This window comes from Recurvomyces mirabilis (genome assembly GCF_035927965.1).
Source record: "Recurvomyces mirabilis strain CCFEE 5264 chromosome Unknown scaffold_14, whole genome shotgun sequence".
Classification (NCBI taxonomy): Eukaryota; Fungi; Ascomycota; class Dothideomycetes; order Mycosphaerellales; family Teratosphaeriaceae; genus Recurvomyces; species Recurvomyces mirabilis.
Genome location: NW_027041948.1, coordinates 482790 through 498107, shown reverse-complemented (window position 1 = coordinate 498107; position 15318 = coordinate 482790). Strand labels below are relative to the sequence as shown.

At 53.7% G+C, this 15318-nt stretch overlaps 4 protein-coding genes across 4 annotated transcripts; 2 read left to right on the top strand and 2 right to left on the bottom strand.

Annotated features, from left to right (window-relative positions):
* Positions 1-285: 285 nt before the first annotated feature.
* Positions 286-1231, top strand: CBF1 (basic helix-loop-helix protein; the record flags this gene model as incomplete). The annotated part of the gene is made up of 2 exons (XM_064838526.1): positions 286-847; positions 903-1231. The coding sequence occupies 2 exons, from the start codon at positions 286-288 to the stop codon at positions 1229-1231; spliced, it is 891 nt and encodes a 296-aa protein (XP_064693980.1).
* An 887-nt stretch (positions 1232-2118) lies between these two features.
* GLT1 (glutamate synthase [NADH]) lies at positions 2119-8758 on the bottom strand (the record flags this gene model as incomplete). Its single annotated transcript, XM_064838525.1, has 4 exons — positions 2119-3453; positions 3515-5040; positions 5108-8464; positions 8521-8758. The coding sequence occupies 4 exons, from the start codon at positions 8756-8758 to the stop codon at positions 2119-2121; spliced, it is 6456 nt and encodes a 2151-aa protein (XP_064693979.1).
* Positions 8759-11198: 2440 nt separating this feature from the next.
* Positions 11199-11611, bottom strand: chz1 (Histone chaperone domain CHZ; the record flags this gene model as incomplete). Its single annotated transcript, XM_064838524.1, has 2 exons — positions 11199-11396; positions 11447-11611. The coding sequence occupies 2 exons, from the start codon at positions 11609-11611 to the stop codon at positions 11199-11201; spliced, it is 363 nt and encodes a 120-aa protein (XP_064693978.1).
* A 624-nt stretch (positions 11612-12235) lies between these two features.
* Positions 12236-14545, top strand: mcl1 (DNA polymerase alpha accessory factor Mcl1; the record flags this gene model as incomplete). Its single annotated transcript, XM_064838523.1, has 2 exons — positions 12236-12608; positions 12660-14545. 2 exons carry the CDS (start codon positions 12236-12238, stop codon positions 14543-14545), a joined length of 2259 nt encoding a protein of 752 aa, XP_064693977.1.
* Between the last annotated feature and the right edge of the window lie 773 nt (positions 14546-15318).

Sequence of the window (15318 nt, the reverse complement as noted above, 5' to 3'; positions counted from 1 at the left end):
TGCGTTATCGGTCGCATGTCTGCCCATCGCGCAACGTGCCCGATGATGCTGCCGGCCTTGATCTCGAGGCCAGCTTGTGCACAAGTCGTTGATGTAGCATTGTGGATGGCTGTCGTCAATTGATTGCATACTCGATTGCTCAACCACATGATCATGGCTGACGAGTGCTAGTAGATTCCAGCAGACGTCTTGTAAGGTATGCCTGGGAGAACTCCAACATCGACTCGACACCAGTGCGACAAGTGCACCTAACCCGGGATAGAAGAAGACTGTAGACGAATCGCGATGGCCGCGCTCGCAAGCAAGAGGAAACGGGACGATCATGACCTTGGCGGCATGCGCACCGCACCAGGCATGCAGATCCAGGCCAACGAGTACGACGACTCGTACCTCCAGGCCGACCCTAACAACATGGCCTTTGCCGACATGCTCTCCCACCACAACGTCGACAATAGCGGGGCAGTAGAAGACGATCACGAGGAGCACGAGACACCAGCACAAGCCGGCGGGCAAGTGGGCCAGCACGCGACAGATACCGCGGCAGCAGCCATGGCACAATACCACACCATGACAATACCCGCCCCAACCGAGCAGACCTTCATGGCGCAGAACCCCGAGACACCTCTAGATCGGCAAGGAAGTGCCTCAGGCGACGCGGGAAATACTCAACATCGGACATCAAGCTTCGGGGACTTTGATGCTAGCGGACCGCGAGACACCAACAAGGACCACGACGGCGAAGGATCTCCGACGGGCGACTCGAGTATGAATGCCATGATGGCTGGTTCTAAGCCGACTGTCGGATCAGATGAGTGGCACAAGGTGCGGAGAGATAACCACAAAGAAGGTCAATTTCGTCCATTCAAAAGCCATTTCATGACCATACACTAACACACTCCCAGTCGAACGTCGCCGCCGTGAAACGATAAACGAGGGCATAAACGAACTCGCCAAGATCGTCCCCGGCTGCGAGAAGAACAAAGGCAGTATTCTCGCCCGTGCCGTCCAATTCATCACCCAGCTCAAGGAGAACGAGAGCCAAAACATCGAGAAATGGACTCTGGAGAAACTCCTGACGGAACAGGCGATCGCGGAACTGAGCTCGAGTTGCGACAAGTTAAAGGCCGAATGCCAGCGTGCTTGGGCGGAAGTCGAGCAGTGGAAGAAAGCGGCACAGAAGGCTGGAGCGAGTGTTGACAAGGAAGATGCTGAGGGCGAGGAAGATTCATGATGATGATTTACATTTCTATCAAGGATTTGAGGTGATTGCTATAATGATCGACTTATACTGACGTGCTGTCTGTCGAATCTGTAGTGAGGTTGATTGCTTCAGAAGTGGAAGGAGCGTTGCCGGGGGCTTGATTGTTGCACGACTTCATGATATCCCAAGACCAGCCGATTTTTGCTGGCGTGGCGTTCTATACCGGGGCTGCGCGTTTTGATATGTATGGTTCTTGAGGGCTAACTGCCTATCTAGAGGGACGTTGCTTGATCTGTTTATAAGCACAACATATTCGATTGCCTTCGGATTCGACAGCGCTTGTCTCACATGTATCACGTACTATGAAGTGCTTCAACAACAAGCCAAGCACGGGTCAACTAGGAACACGACGCAAGCATTAACGGATAGAGGGAGGGCAGTTTGCATCGCAGAATTGAGCGAAGAGCTATGTGGCTAGAATGTAATACTTGAGAACGTTATATCAGAAAATCATCAAAGCATCTATGCGTCCCATAAAAGCAATGCATCAACGACAGCGAGCAGCAAGCAAGTCAAGCACAAAAACCGACGCGAACAACCAAAGTAACAACCGCTTCACAGCCCATTTTTGGCAAAATCATTAGGTCATTACAACTTTTTCCATCCCCTCCAAACCACCTCCCCTTCAATCGCGGTCAGAATCGTACAACAGGTTCGCCCATTTTCCCTTCACTTGCTTCCCTTGCCTTGTGCCGCGCTTGCTCGCTGAAAAGGTGCTGCTATGCTGTCTATATCGTTTCCAGAAGAACGCGCAAAAGGGTATAAATGGCAACGAGGGTATCGTGCGGGAAAACGCGAAAACACACAAGAAGGATTTGCTCTGGCCAGGAGACCCGTGCCGCCATCTCATGTCAGGCTTAGGCGGCAGCTGAGACGAGCTCCGAGGGCTGCCCGTTCTCCTTCGCACCGTGGAGGAACTCGTAGGGTGGGCGTTTGACGATGCCACCTGTGACTGGCAGGGCGGAACCGGTACCGGTGAGGAAGGCGTCGACGTCACGAGCAGCCATGCGACCTTCGTTGATACCCCAGACGATAAGAGACTGTCCACGACGGCAATCACCGGCAGCGAATACGCCCTCGAGGTTGGTGTTGTAGTGACCTGGTGGGGTCTTGATGTTCTTGCGCGGATCCTTATCAATCTTGCCACCCATGACTTTGTCCTCTGGGCCCAAGAAACCCATGGAAAGAAGGACAAGGTCAGCAGGGAAGAACTCCTCGGTGCCCTCCAGCTTCTTCATGTCCCAGCCACCGGTGGAGGTCTTGGTCCATTCAACACGGATAGTGTTGATGCCCTTGACGTTACCTTCGCCATCGTCCACAAAGTCGGTGGACATGACGCAGTACTCGCGAGGATCGCGGCCCATGTGAGTCTTGACCTCGGTGTGACCGTAGTCGACACGGTAGATGCGAGGCCACTGAGGCCATGGATTGTCGCGGGCACGCTCGGCAGGTGGCTGTGGCAGCAACTCGAAGTTGATGACAGACTTGGCACCATGACGAACGGACGTACCGATGCAGTCGTTACCAGTGTCACCGCCACCAATGACAACAACGTGCTTGTCCTTGGCGGATATGTATGCGCCATTCTCGAGTCCAGAGTCCAGCAGAGCCTTGGTGTTCTTGTGCAGGAACTGCATGGCCATGTGGATGCCATTGATGTTGCGGTTCGGGATGGGCAAGTCACGCGGGACTGTTGCTCCAGTGGCAATGACAACAGCATCATTGCTCTCACGCAGAGTGTCCAGTGTGATATCGCCCTCACCAATGAATGTGCTTGGCTGGAACTTGATGCCCTCATCGGCCATAAAGTCGACACGGCGTTGCACGACATTCTTGTCAAGCTTCATGTTGGGAATACCATACATGAGCAGACCACCAATCCGGTCCGATCGTTCGTAAACGGTGACGGAGTGGCCACACTTGTTGAGTTGATCGGCGCAAGCAAGACCAGATGGACCAGATCCAATGACGGCCACGTTCTTGCCAGTTCGGTGGGTAGGTGGTGTCGGTACCATCCAGCCCATCTCGAATCCACGATCGATGATGGCGCACTCGATGGACTTGATCCCGACAGGGTCCTCATTGATGCCGAGCACACAGGCGCCCTCGCAAGGAGCCGGGCATACACGTCCAGTGAATTCTGGGAAGTTGTTGGTCATGAGCAGCCTATTGAGAGCATCTTGCCATTGGTTCTGTAAGAGTGGTTAGCACAAGTCATCATTATCCCCAGCAAATGTCCTGAGGATATAACACGGGCGCGGCACTTGCCTGGAAGATTAATTCGTTCCATTTGGGAATGATGTTGCTGATGGGGCAGCCGGTGTCAGACTGGCAGAATGGCACACCACAGTCCATGCAGCGGGCTGCCTGATATTTGAGCTCATCCTCGTTCAGACGAGAAGACAGCTCACCCCAGTCACGGGTACGGGTCTTTGCGCTGCGGTAAGTCTCCTTGCGGCGCTGGTACTTCATGAACCCGCGGGTCTTGTCCAAGACAAGCTGAGACCTCTTCTTCTCAGCCTTATCGTCTTGGACACTCTCTTCAATGTCCATCAGCTCGTTCTTCTTGTGCTCCTTAGCCTCCTTTGCGTGTTCTGCCTTCAGTGAGTCTTGATGCAGGTCCCGTACAGCGTTACCGGGCAGGATGGGGAGAGGATACTGGTTCTTCTTCGCCTCAGCCTCCTTGGCGGCATTCTCCGCCATGACGCGCTTGTAGTCGGTGGGCAAGACCTTCACGAAGCGAGGCAGAGCGCGAGTAAAGTCGAGAAGAACGCGCGCTGCTAGCTCAGAGCCAGTGTAGTGGTGGTGGTCCTCAATGAGACCGCGTAGGAATGCGATCTCCTGAGGATCTTCGACACCGGAAAGCTCGACCATTTCGGTGTTGACCTTACCCTCAAAGTCGTGGTGTATATCAAGGACGTATGCGATACCACCAGACATACCGGCCGCAAAGTTGCGACCAGTGCTGCCAAGGACGATGACACGACCACCAGTCATGTACTCGCAGCCATGATCACCGACACCTTCGACAACGGCAGTGGCACCAGAGTTCCGTACAGCGAAACGCTCGGCAGCCACACCACGGAAGAAGCATGTTCCACTTGTAGCACCGTATAAGCAGACATTGCCAATGATGATGTTCTCCTCGGCCTTGTAGACAGCCGATCGTGGTGGGTAGACGATAAGGCGTCCACCGGAGAGCATCTTCCCGACGTAATCGTTGGCATCGCCCTCAAGCTCGAGAGTCACTCCAGGAGCCAGCATGGCGCCGAACGACTGACCAGCTGAACCTCTGATGTTTGCATGGATAGTGTCCTGCGGTAGGCCCTTCTCGCCATAACGCTTGCTGATCTGGTAAGAAAGAGTAGCACCAAGAGCACGGTCAGTATTGACGATGTCGCACTCGATGCGACATGGTAGACCCTTCTCCAAGGCCGTCTCAGACTCTGCGATGAGCTTGTTATCAAGACGAACGTGCAGTCTATGGTCCTGCTTGCGAACGTTGTAGGTTGCCACACCAGACCGAAGGGTGTGCGCTGGGGTGAGGATAAGAGACAGGTCGATGTTCTCAGTCTTTGCGTTGCGCAAGTCCTCACGAACCTTCAATACTTCCGTGCGCCCGACCATCTCGTTGACAGTGCGGAAGCCCAGCTTAGCCATGATAGCACGTAGCTCGTTCGAGAGGTAGTAGAAGAAGTTGATGACGTGCTCCGGAGTACCTTTGAACTTCTTGCGAAGCTCGGGATCTTGAGATGCAATGCCCACCGGGCAAGTGTTGACTAGAAACAGGTCAGCTAGGTCTCTATGCAAGGGTACGTTACATTAGGGTAACTTTGGACGACCTACGGTGGCACTTCCGCATCATAATGCAGCCCATGGCGATCAAGGGCGTAGTAGCGAACCCAAACTCTTCGGCACCAAGCAGACAAGCCATAGCGATGTCACGTCCAGTACGAATCTGGCCGTCAGTCTGTACCACAACACGACCACGGAGATCGTTGAGCACGAGCGTTTGATGAGTCTCAGCAAGACCCAATTCCCAAGGCAAACCAGCGTACTTGATACCAGTCCATCGGGAGGCACCAGTACCACCATCGTGGCCGGAGATGAGAATGTGGTCGGCCTTGGCCTTGGCCACACCAGATGCGACGATGCCGACACCAGTCTCGGAGACCAGCTTGACCGATACACGCGCACGTGGGTTCGAGCACTTCAGGTCGTAGATGAGCTGCTTCAAATCCTCGATCGAGTAGATGTCGTGATGTGGTGGGGGCGAGATCAAACCAACACCTGGTGTAGAGTGCCTAGTGCGTGCGATGGGCTCCGAGACCTTGTGACCTGGCAACTCACCTCCCTCACCGGGCTTGGCACCCTGAGCCATCTTGATCTGAAGCTCGTCGGCATCAGCAAGGTAGTTGCTGGTGACACCAAAGCGGCCTGAAGCAATCTGCTTGATCGCTGAGCGCATAGTGTCGCCATTGTCCATTGGCAGACTGCGCTCTGGGTCTTCGCCACCCTCACCGGTGTTGGACTTGCCACCAAGTCTGTTCATGGCCACGGCGAGCGTCGAATGAGCCTCCATGGAGATGGACCCATAAGACATAGCGCCAGTGACAAATCGGCGCACGATCTCGGTCCATGGCTCAACCTGCTCGATTGGGATGGGGTTGCGAGCCTCAAACTCGAAGTCAAGCAGCCCTCGGAGTGTGCAGTTTTTGATCTGCTCGTACTCGGACTTCGAGTACGCCTCGTAAGACTTGTCGTTCTTGGTGCGAACGGCGTCCTGAATGTTGGCGATCGAGGTGGGGTCGTTGATGTGAGCCTCGCCACCATCACGCCAGTGATATTCTCCAGTTTCAGACAAGCCCGGAATCTCCTTGATGTGTCGGCTGGGGAAACCCCTCTCGTGAAGCGCAAAGGCATCCTGAGCAATCAAGTCGAATGTCATACCACGAATGCGGGTCGCAGTGCCGGTGAAGCAGCGGTCAACAACGCTGTCGTCAACACCAAGAGCTTCGAAGATTTGAGCTCCCTTGTATGACTGCAGCGTAGAAATACCCATCTTGCTCATCACTTTCAGGATACCACCATCGCAAGAGTGCTTGTAGTTACCAATGAGCTCTTCGGGTGTCATCTTCTTGCGAATCAGACCCTCGCGGTGGAGCTTAAGGATACACTCGATCGCGAGGTATGGGCAGATGGCATCTGCACCATAGCCGACCAAGACACACATGTGATGCACCTCACGAGCTTCGGCAGTCTCGACTATCAGGGCAGCCTGGGCACGCCATCTGTTACGGACGAGGTGATGGTGGACCATTCCAGTGGCTAGCAGAGAAGAGACAGCAACACGCTCGTTCGAAGTCTTGCGGTCAGATAGAATGATGATTCGGTCACCACGCTCAATGGCATCTGTCGCAGCTTGGTTGATGTGGTCCAGCGCGTTCAGGTAGCCAGCAATGCCCTCGGACTTGGGGAAGGTGATATCGACAGTGGCTACGCTCCAGCTCGACTGTATCTGCTTAATGTTGACGAGTGCATTGAACTCCTCCACAGCCAGTATTGGCGAAGGTAGGTAAAGTCTCTGGCATTGCTCCTTGTTCATCTCGAGCAAATTGCCCTGGGGTCCGACGTAGGAGCCAAGAGACATGACCACAGACTCTCGGATAGGATCGATAGGTGGGTTGGTGACCTGAGCAAAGAGCTGACGGAAATACTCAAAGAGCAGACGTGGCTGGCTTGCCAAGCATGCTAACGGCGCATCGTTGCCCATGGAGCCAAGAGCTTCTTTCGAATCGGCTGCCATAGGAGCCAGCACCAAAGTGACTTGCTCCAGGGAGTAGCCAAAAGCCTTGAAGCGTGGGTCATCCTGTACAGTGTCTTTGGTGACCACTTGCGCGAGATCCACACCTTTGGCGGCTAGCTTTGCGTGCACCTTGGGCATCTCGAGCAGCTGCGAGTCGAGCCATGACCTGAAATCCTTTCGGGTCGCCACAGTCTTCTTCAACTCGGCATCATCAATGATCCTGCCGGCTACTGTATCGACCAGCAACATGCGACCAGGCTGAAGTCGACCTTTCTGAACAACAGTGGACGGGTCGATCTTGATCGTGCCGACCTCGGAAGCGCAGATGATGCGATCGTCGTCAAGCACGTAGTATCTGCATGGGCGGAGACCGTTTCGGTCCAGGTTCGCACCGCAGTATCGGCCATCCGAGAACGTGAAGAGTGCGGGTCCGTCCCAAGGCTCCATCATACAAGCAGCCCATTCGTAGAACGCACGCTTGGCTGGGTCGATGGTGTCGTTTCCCTCCCAAGCTTCTGGCACCATGAGCATGACAGCCTCTGGTAGCGAGAGCACGCCGTTGATGGTCAACAGTTCCAAGACATTGTCGAAGGCTGCAGAGTCCGAACCGCCGTCTTCAATGATTGGGTAGAGACTCTCCAACGCATCGCCGAAGAATTCAGACTTGAGCACGCCCTCTCTAGCACGCATCCAGTTCTTGTTGCCTCGAAGCGTATTGATCTCTCCGTTGTGTGCTGCCCATCGGAGTGGCTGGGCTCTGTCCCAAGATGGGAAAGTATTGGTGGAGAAACGCGAATGCACGAGGGCGAAATGCGCTTCGTAATCGACGTTCACCAAGTCGTGAAAGTAGTCGTAGACCTGCACGGGTGACAATTGTCCCTTGTATACGATGTTTTTATTGCTCAGTGAGCAGAGGTAGAACCAGTTGTGCAGGCCAATGGTGTGTGTCGCGCGCTTTCGAAGTATGTACAGCTGCTTCTCGAATTGCTGCTCATTGTATGCTTCATCAAAGTCCGCCTTGGGCTCTTTGCCCTCGCCGTATGCGGACTTGAGCACCACGAACGGCTGGAGGATGATGGGCTCTCGAGACTTCGCAGCAGGACCGAGAAGAGTGCTGTCCTTTGGCACCTCACGCCACCCGAGGACTCGAAGATCGAGCTGGCTCGCAATGTCTTCGAATGTGTCGAGTGTATCCTTGAGCGCCTCTTCCTCTGGCTTGAAGAAAAGATTACCGGCAGCGTATTTGCCGAGAGCTGGCAACTTGATGCCCTGCTCACGCTCAAAATTCTTCACGAAGAATTTGTGTGGCAGAGAAGTCATGACGCCAGCGCCATCTCCGTCTCGTGCATCTGATCCGACTGCACCGCGGTGGGTCATGTTGCAAAGGAGGCTTCGTGCTATGGTGAGTCAGCCTAGGACATCGGTTTTACAGTATGAGCGCTTTATAACATACCATCTGTGACGATCTTGTGGCTCGGCTTGCCCTTGATATGAGCAGCGAAGCCCACACCACAAGCATCTTTCTCGAGGGATGGGTCATAGAGACCCTGCTTCATAGGCAGGGCACCAGCCCAGGACTTGTTCTCGGGTCCATCCTGGTATTCGTACACGCTATACGGTTCCTGTTCGCTTTCCTCAATCTCTTCGATGCGTCGCTCTTCTACATTGTCGGCGAACGAGACTCGACCCATTCTTATCGGCGTATCGCCGATCTCGCTTTGCACGTAGGGCCTGATGCGAGCGGTGGCGGTCTCGTCGGTGGCGACGGCTTTGGGAGCTATGTATGCGGACTCTGGCTGAGAGCAGGATGTTAGTCTATGACTCTGCCGATAACGATGCTCAAGATGCTGAGGTTGCAAGGCAATGGGACTCGACTTGGTACAGAGCGAGACTCGAGAAGCACGCACAATGCAGTCGATAGAAATCGCTATTTTGTTGTTCTTGTGACCAAGACACTAATCGAAAGACCTCGCAGCTTCAATCTCCAGAGATATGCTTGATCTTCAGCAGAGCAGAGTCAATGATTCGAAGACTGCAGGCGATAAAGCTGCTTTTTGCCAGCCTCGCAAAGTTTCCAGGCAATATCGCGGGGAAATAATAAATGAATGCACGGGGGCGTTTTACCTCTTCGTTGATGCGTCAATAGCGTACGACGGTCGATGATCAGGGTAGGCGCTTGATGTGTGCTCGGAGGAGGGATGGTGGGCGCGACGAGCGAAAGACTTGGGGAGCAGTCAGAGTTTCCGGGTGGAAGGTGGTTCTTATTTCTTGTTAGAAGCCCCAGCGTGTGGATCACCTCCATAGTAGCGTCCGGTCTCGCCTCCCGCCTGAATACACGAGCACCATTCACTACTGACTAGAGCACTTATGGAGTAATGCAATGCCTTCGATTTAGTATGTACGGAGCGACTCGGTCATCCGAGTCGATCGACTGACTTGATTTCACAAGATTTGCTCATAGTTCTACAGCTCTCAAGCTTCATATCGAGGCTGTTACGTTCCTCGATCTCTACAAACATCAAGGACGCCAGGACATCGTTCTCATGATTTACGAGGTCGTCGTCTGCCCTCTTGATTGACGCCCGGTGGTGATAGTCTACTCTTGTCAGACCGACAAGGGCGAACTCATCTGCTTCTTCCACAGAAAATAATCCCACGCATGTGGTGACCTGGATATTTCCCCAGGCGACATGCTGCCGCTAGAGCAGCTTGGGTGTGCCAAGCGCAGGTCATCCAAGAGCATTCCTTTCTCATTTGTCAATTCGATTTCGTGACTTCACGTCGCAGGAAACGCCGAGATCTCTCCCAGATTGAGTTGCAGCCCGCTCATGCTTATGTTCGTTTGGGAGACGTTCATTGGGTGATTAGGACTCGGCCGGCATTCCCAAAAGTGAGCTGCCATAAGTCGCGGAGAGCGCATTTGTGCGCTTCATAGCCCTCAACGTGGACTCGAGCAGCATGAATATAAGGGATGTGGAAGCTGTAGGTCGAATGAACCGCAGTGAGATGTTCCTTCTTGATTGTGGTGGGATGCAACGTGTGACTGTTACATGAGACCAAAACTCCGGTGCTTTTGGCCTACTCCATTGAGTTGGCCTGACTGTGCTTGAAGCACATAACGGCCGATGGTTCGCGAAAGTCATAACAAGCTGTCAACCACACTTTTCCAAGCCTTATCGGACGCACATGAGACGTCGCGATTGTTGCCGCGACAGACGCAGGTGGGCGGGGCTCTGTGAATGCTCTGCTGAACTCTGAATGCACGACACATCGACCGACCTCGCTTGTGCACATGTCAACCATATGATCGAGTTCTTGCATATAATAGTCCGTACGCCACCGTGCCTCGTCAGATGTTCATCCTTTTGTCTTGAGCCTCGACCGTTCCACCCCGTCTGTCGGGTGAAGTCGGAGGAGTCCTGCAGAGCGGAGCACAATTTCGCGAGCGGCCACGGAATCTGGCGACGGCTATTGATGAGGCTCTGAGGATCGACGACGCTCCACCCAAGCAATACGCGAGACGCTGGTACAGTCAAATGGCGGGAAACGACTTTTGCTGGCGGTGAACATCCCGATATCGGCATAACGAGATATAGACTATGTACTACACTTCAGGCTATATTCGAAGCAGAAAACATCGCGTCGTTCGAGCATAACATAGAGTACTGTCAAACGCACTCACTCGTATGGAGTTCTCGATTTGAATACGTGAACGCCGTGGTAGAAACTTGGAGGCCGTCTTCCGATGGCCTCGTCAAAACCGTGTCAACATCTCGCCTCGCGCATTTGCAGATAGGAGAACAGTGGGCCAAAGTCTTCGACAAACTTGAGGCATGCCGTGAATGTGTCTTTCGAGGTCATACAAGCGTGATCTCTGCCACTGTGATTCTAAATACACCGCATATTCAGACTGCACGATCATTCGGGCGCCACGAGCATGCAGAGATCTACTCATTTGCATTCGTACGGCCTTAAGCAGCTTAGCACGACTTGGCATGTAGGCTGAGTGAATGCTTCTGCGAGCTGCGAGAATGGTCAGAAGAAGTCGAATTCATAAAGCTTTTCCGCGACACTCACAGAATCGATGCTTTGGAGTGTTTGCAAGACCTAGAGTCGGCGATTGGAATCACTCTACTCCTCCATCTTATCCTCGTCGTCCTCGAAATCACCATCTTCCTCATCGTCCTCGTCGTCACCTTGCTCCTCGTCCAGCTTCTTCGCGGCCTCAGCGTAGTCAATGTTCTTGCCGCGGGTACGTGAGTTGACAATGTTGTCCATGTCAATCTCCTCCATATTGTCCTCATCAGGCTCCTCGACTTCACCCTCGCCCTGCATTGCTATCAGTTTCTGCTCATATACTCGAAGGCCACCATGCTCACCTCTTCCTCATCATCATCCTCGTCATCATCTGAGGCTACTGGCACCTGCTCAGCGACCTTGCCTTTGCCCTTGCCAGACTCCATGGCTGTGTTGGCACTGTCTTGGTGGTTTGCTTTGGCAGCCATCTCGGGCTCGCCCATATGCGAATCGACTCCGTTGCTCATGTTGAATAGTTCTGTGTGAACTGGAGGTCGTGGTTGTGAGAGTGCTGAATGGTGAATGACAGCTTGACAGTTATTCGAAGAGTGTGTAGTTGCTTGAGCGCTTCGTTGCTGTGGGTGTCACAGTCTTCATCAGGAATAGCGCGGCGCGTTTCAAACGCCAAAAGTCGCGTGAAGCTTTGATTCGCGACTGCATCGTGGCGGAGAACATATATGCTGTCGAAGACAGCCAAACGATTACATCACGACCATAAGACTCAGCTGCTGACAGGAACGACCGAATACTGACTGGCTACGCTACTCGTTGATCTCGAGGCGTTTCAATGGCAGCTAAACTACGCGGGAGACCAGCTCGTAAGGTGACAGTCGACAAATATGCTTCACAGCCTCTGACATATCACAGACGCTCCTGGTCCGACGTACTTAGCATACACGCCAAGCGGACGAAAACTTGTGACAGCAGGAACGAACAGTGCTGTTCGTATATTCCAGCATGGCTCTGACGACGAGCCTGCAATCATCGATGTCCCGACAGATAACCATACAGCAGTGGTGGCAACAAATGACTTCTTTCTCATCGGAGCCGAGGATGGCTCAGTCACAAAGTACTCCCTCCTCACAAACAGCATGGAAGAGATAATTGTACGATGTTCGCTACCAGTACGGGACATCTCATTGTCTCGTGATGGCGAGTGGGCAGCTGTAGCAAGTGATGAGCTCGATGTCAAGGTCGTCAACACACGAGACATGACCAGGATCATGCACTTGCGTGAACAGTGTCGGCCAGTCAAGAACGTGTCTTTCGACGTCAGCGGAACTATGCTTGCAGTGTCCTGCTCGGACGGTGTTGTGTACATGTACTCACTGAGCTCCGAGAAGCTGCAGCTTCTGAAGCGTGTCGATGGCTTGATCAAGACGCTCGAGACAGATGCTGAAGCAAGTGCTATGGTGGCATGGCATCCTGATGGCCGAGCGTTCATTGCACCCACAAGCACTAGAGGTAGTGTAACAAGAACTCCTGATAATGCCTCCCACTAATGTGGTCTTACAGACATCCAATGTGTGGCAAGGAATGACTGGCAGCGGCAGAAGGCCTTCACTGGGGGGCACCGTGCCGACATCTCTGCAATGAGATGGTCACCTAACGGCGCACTTTTAGCGTCTGCTGGGGTCGACAACAGCCTTTGTCTGTGGGATACACGCACCCAGCGTCTTATCAAGACCTTCGAGGACGTCAGCAACACAATCATGGCAATCGACTGGCATCCGACGGAAAACATGTGCTCCTATACTAACAAGAACGGCGAGCTCTTCATGCGCGAAAATTTTGTCCCCAGTCCCTCATCTACTCTCCTCAAGGTCGCCCTCCAACCTTCTCCGATGAACAATGAGCCGCTGTCCGAGGTCTCAGGCAACGCGCAAAGGCGCCCCGGCGACGGGCTGAAATCGAATGGAGTTCTTCGCAGTGTTGAAGACCAGTATTTGGACGATCTACTGGGTCCGGATGCCATGTCAGAGGATGATGGCGGCTTCATTGAGGATGATGACGGTGCGGGCTATGCAGAGGTGCCAAACGGACACGGCAAGCGTGCTGCCGGTGGCATGACCAGCTTGCCTGCGAAACGTCACCAAGCATATTCATCTTGGCAGCCACGAATCCATGAGGCGTTCCAGCCCGGCAGCACCCCTTGGAGAGGCAATCGACGATATTTGTGCCTCAATCTGACAGGATTCGTGTGGACAGTCAATCAGGAGACACACCACACAATCACCGTGGAGTTCTATGATCGCCACGAGCATCGCGACTTTCATTTCACCGATCCTTACAAGTATGACAAAGCCTGTCTCAACGAGAAAGGCACGCTCTTCTCATGTCCGCCATCAACACAGTCTGATCAGCGAGCAATGCTGTATTACCGACCACACGAGACATGGACGACTCGAATGGATTGGAAGACGCAGCTGCCAGCAGGCGAGACAATCGTCTCGATGTCTCTCAGCGACTCCTGCATCGTTGCCACAACATCTGCCGGCTACGTGAGAATATTCAGTCTCTTTGGCGTGCCGCTCAAGGTTCATCGTCAGAAGAGCACACCAGCAGTGACTTGTGCAAGCTTTCGCGACTATGTCCTGACCGTCGGTAACGGCTCGGTCGGCGGCGATGGCACTACTCGGTTGCTGTACAGCATAGAGAATATCCGACGAGACGAGATCTACCAGAATGAAGACATTTTGGCTCTCCCAGATGGTGCTGAGCTCCGCAGTGTGTTTTTCGGCGACAAAGGTGACCCTTGCATCTATGATACTCATGGCGTGCTACTCGTCCTTCTCCACTGGCGGACACCTGGCCAAGCAAAATGGGTACCACTACTGGACACCAAAATGCTCGAGCGCCTTGCGAGCGGGAGGAAGGACGAGACATACTGGCCGGTGGCTGTGGCCAACAACAAGTTCCACTGCATCATACTCAAAGGCGGCGAGGAGTACCCTTACTTCCCACGACCACTACTGACGGACTTTGAATTCAGCATACCCGTGTCTGCATTACCAAAGACAAGCGAGGAGGACGAAGATAAAGAGCTTGTCCACCTCCAGGGCCTTGAAGAGCAGTACGTTCGTGCCACCCTGCAGCACTCACTACAACTAGATCTGGTTGAGAACACGAACGCATCAAGTGCCCAGAAAGCCGAAGTCCCGATGATGGAGCGCGAAGTGGACAAAGTGCTGCTCCAACTATTGGCCACAGAGTGCAGAGAGGGCGAGGAGCGCGGCATGAAAGCCTTGGAAATCGCGTCTCTCATGCGTGATCGGAGTGGCAAAATGCTTGAGGCTGCCGGCAAGATTGCTGCCCGGTTCCAGAGAGACATCTTGGGTGAAAAGATCTACCAGCTAGCAGAGCGAAGACTTGTCGGGTTGGTGGATGACGAAGAAATATGATTGCCTTCTGGTGTATATTACCGCTTTGCAATTTTAACGCATGTGTTATACAAGAAGTTGATAGCTTTGCGCAACCTCGCATCGTGGACTTCTCGATTTGCCGACGTCTTCGCAGTCTGCCACACCCAGATTGAGGCATCGGCCACAAGAGGCGCTGACGTGCGCAGGTACCATGCGTTCCTTTGCGAACGACGACCATGTGTTCTGACTACGCCGGTTGCCGAGCCGGGTCACTTCCTGCTTGGCCGCAATGCTCCCCTGGTCTCTGCATGGACGAGATTGTTCACGCCGGCATACTACCCCACCAGCGCAGGACGACATAGCCAAGTCTGCGGATCCTGTAACACCTCGCAACATGCTATGGCGGGGCTTCATGAGCACACTCCGTTGACCTGCTTGTTGCAGCCCACTGAGTGGAACCGCGGAGACTTGACTGCAGATGCATGCTGCGTCTACCCGTGACCTTCCGGTCAATCTCTGCTGGCTGAGGTTCCGTAGCACTGGCGGTTCGCATAGAATCAGAGCAGCAAACATCCGGGCGTCACTCCACCTGATCCCAGAGCTTTCATTGGGTGGATGCTTCGAGTCGCTATGTGGTGGCTGATGTTGAGGCGGTGTGCAGAGGATGCCTTCGGTGATCACCCCGGTGACGGATTCGAGCGTCGCTACAGGACGTGTAGTTCGTAATACCAGGCGTTTCGATCTGATGGTTGCACAGAGCCAGAGTGCGGCCTCATTCGACAGCATAAGAAGGCCATTGCCCTCATCTTCAT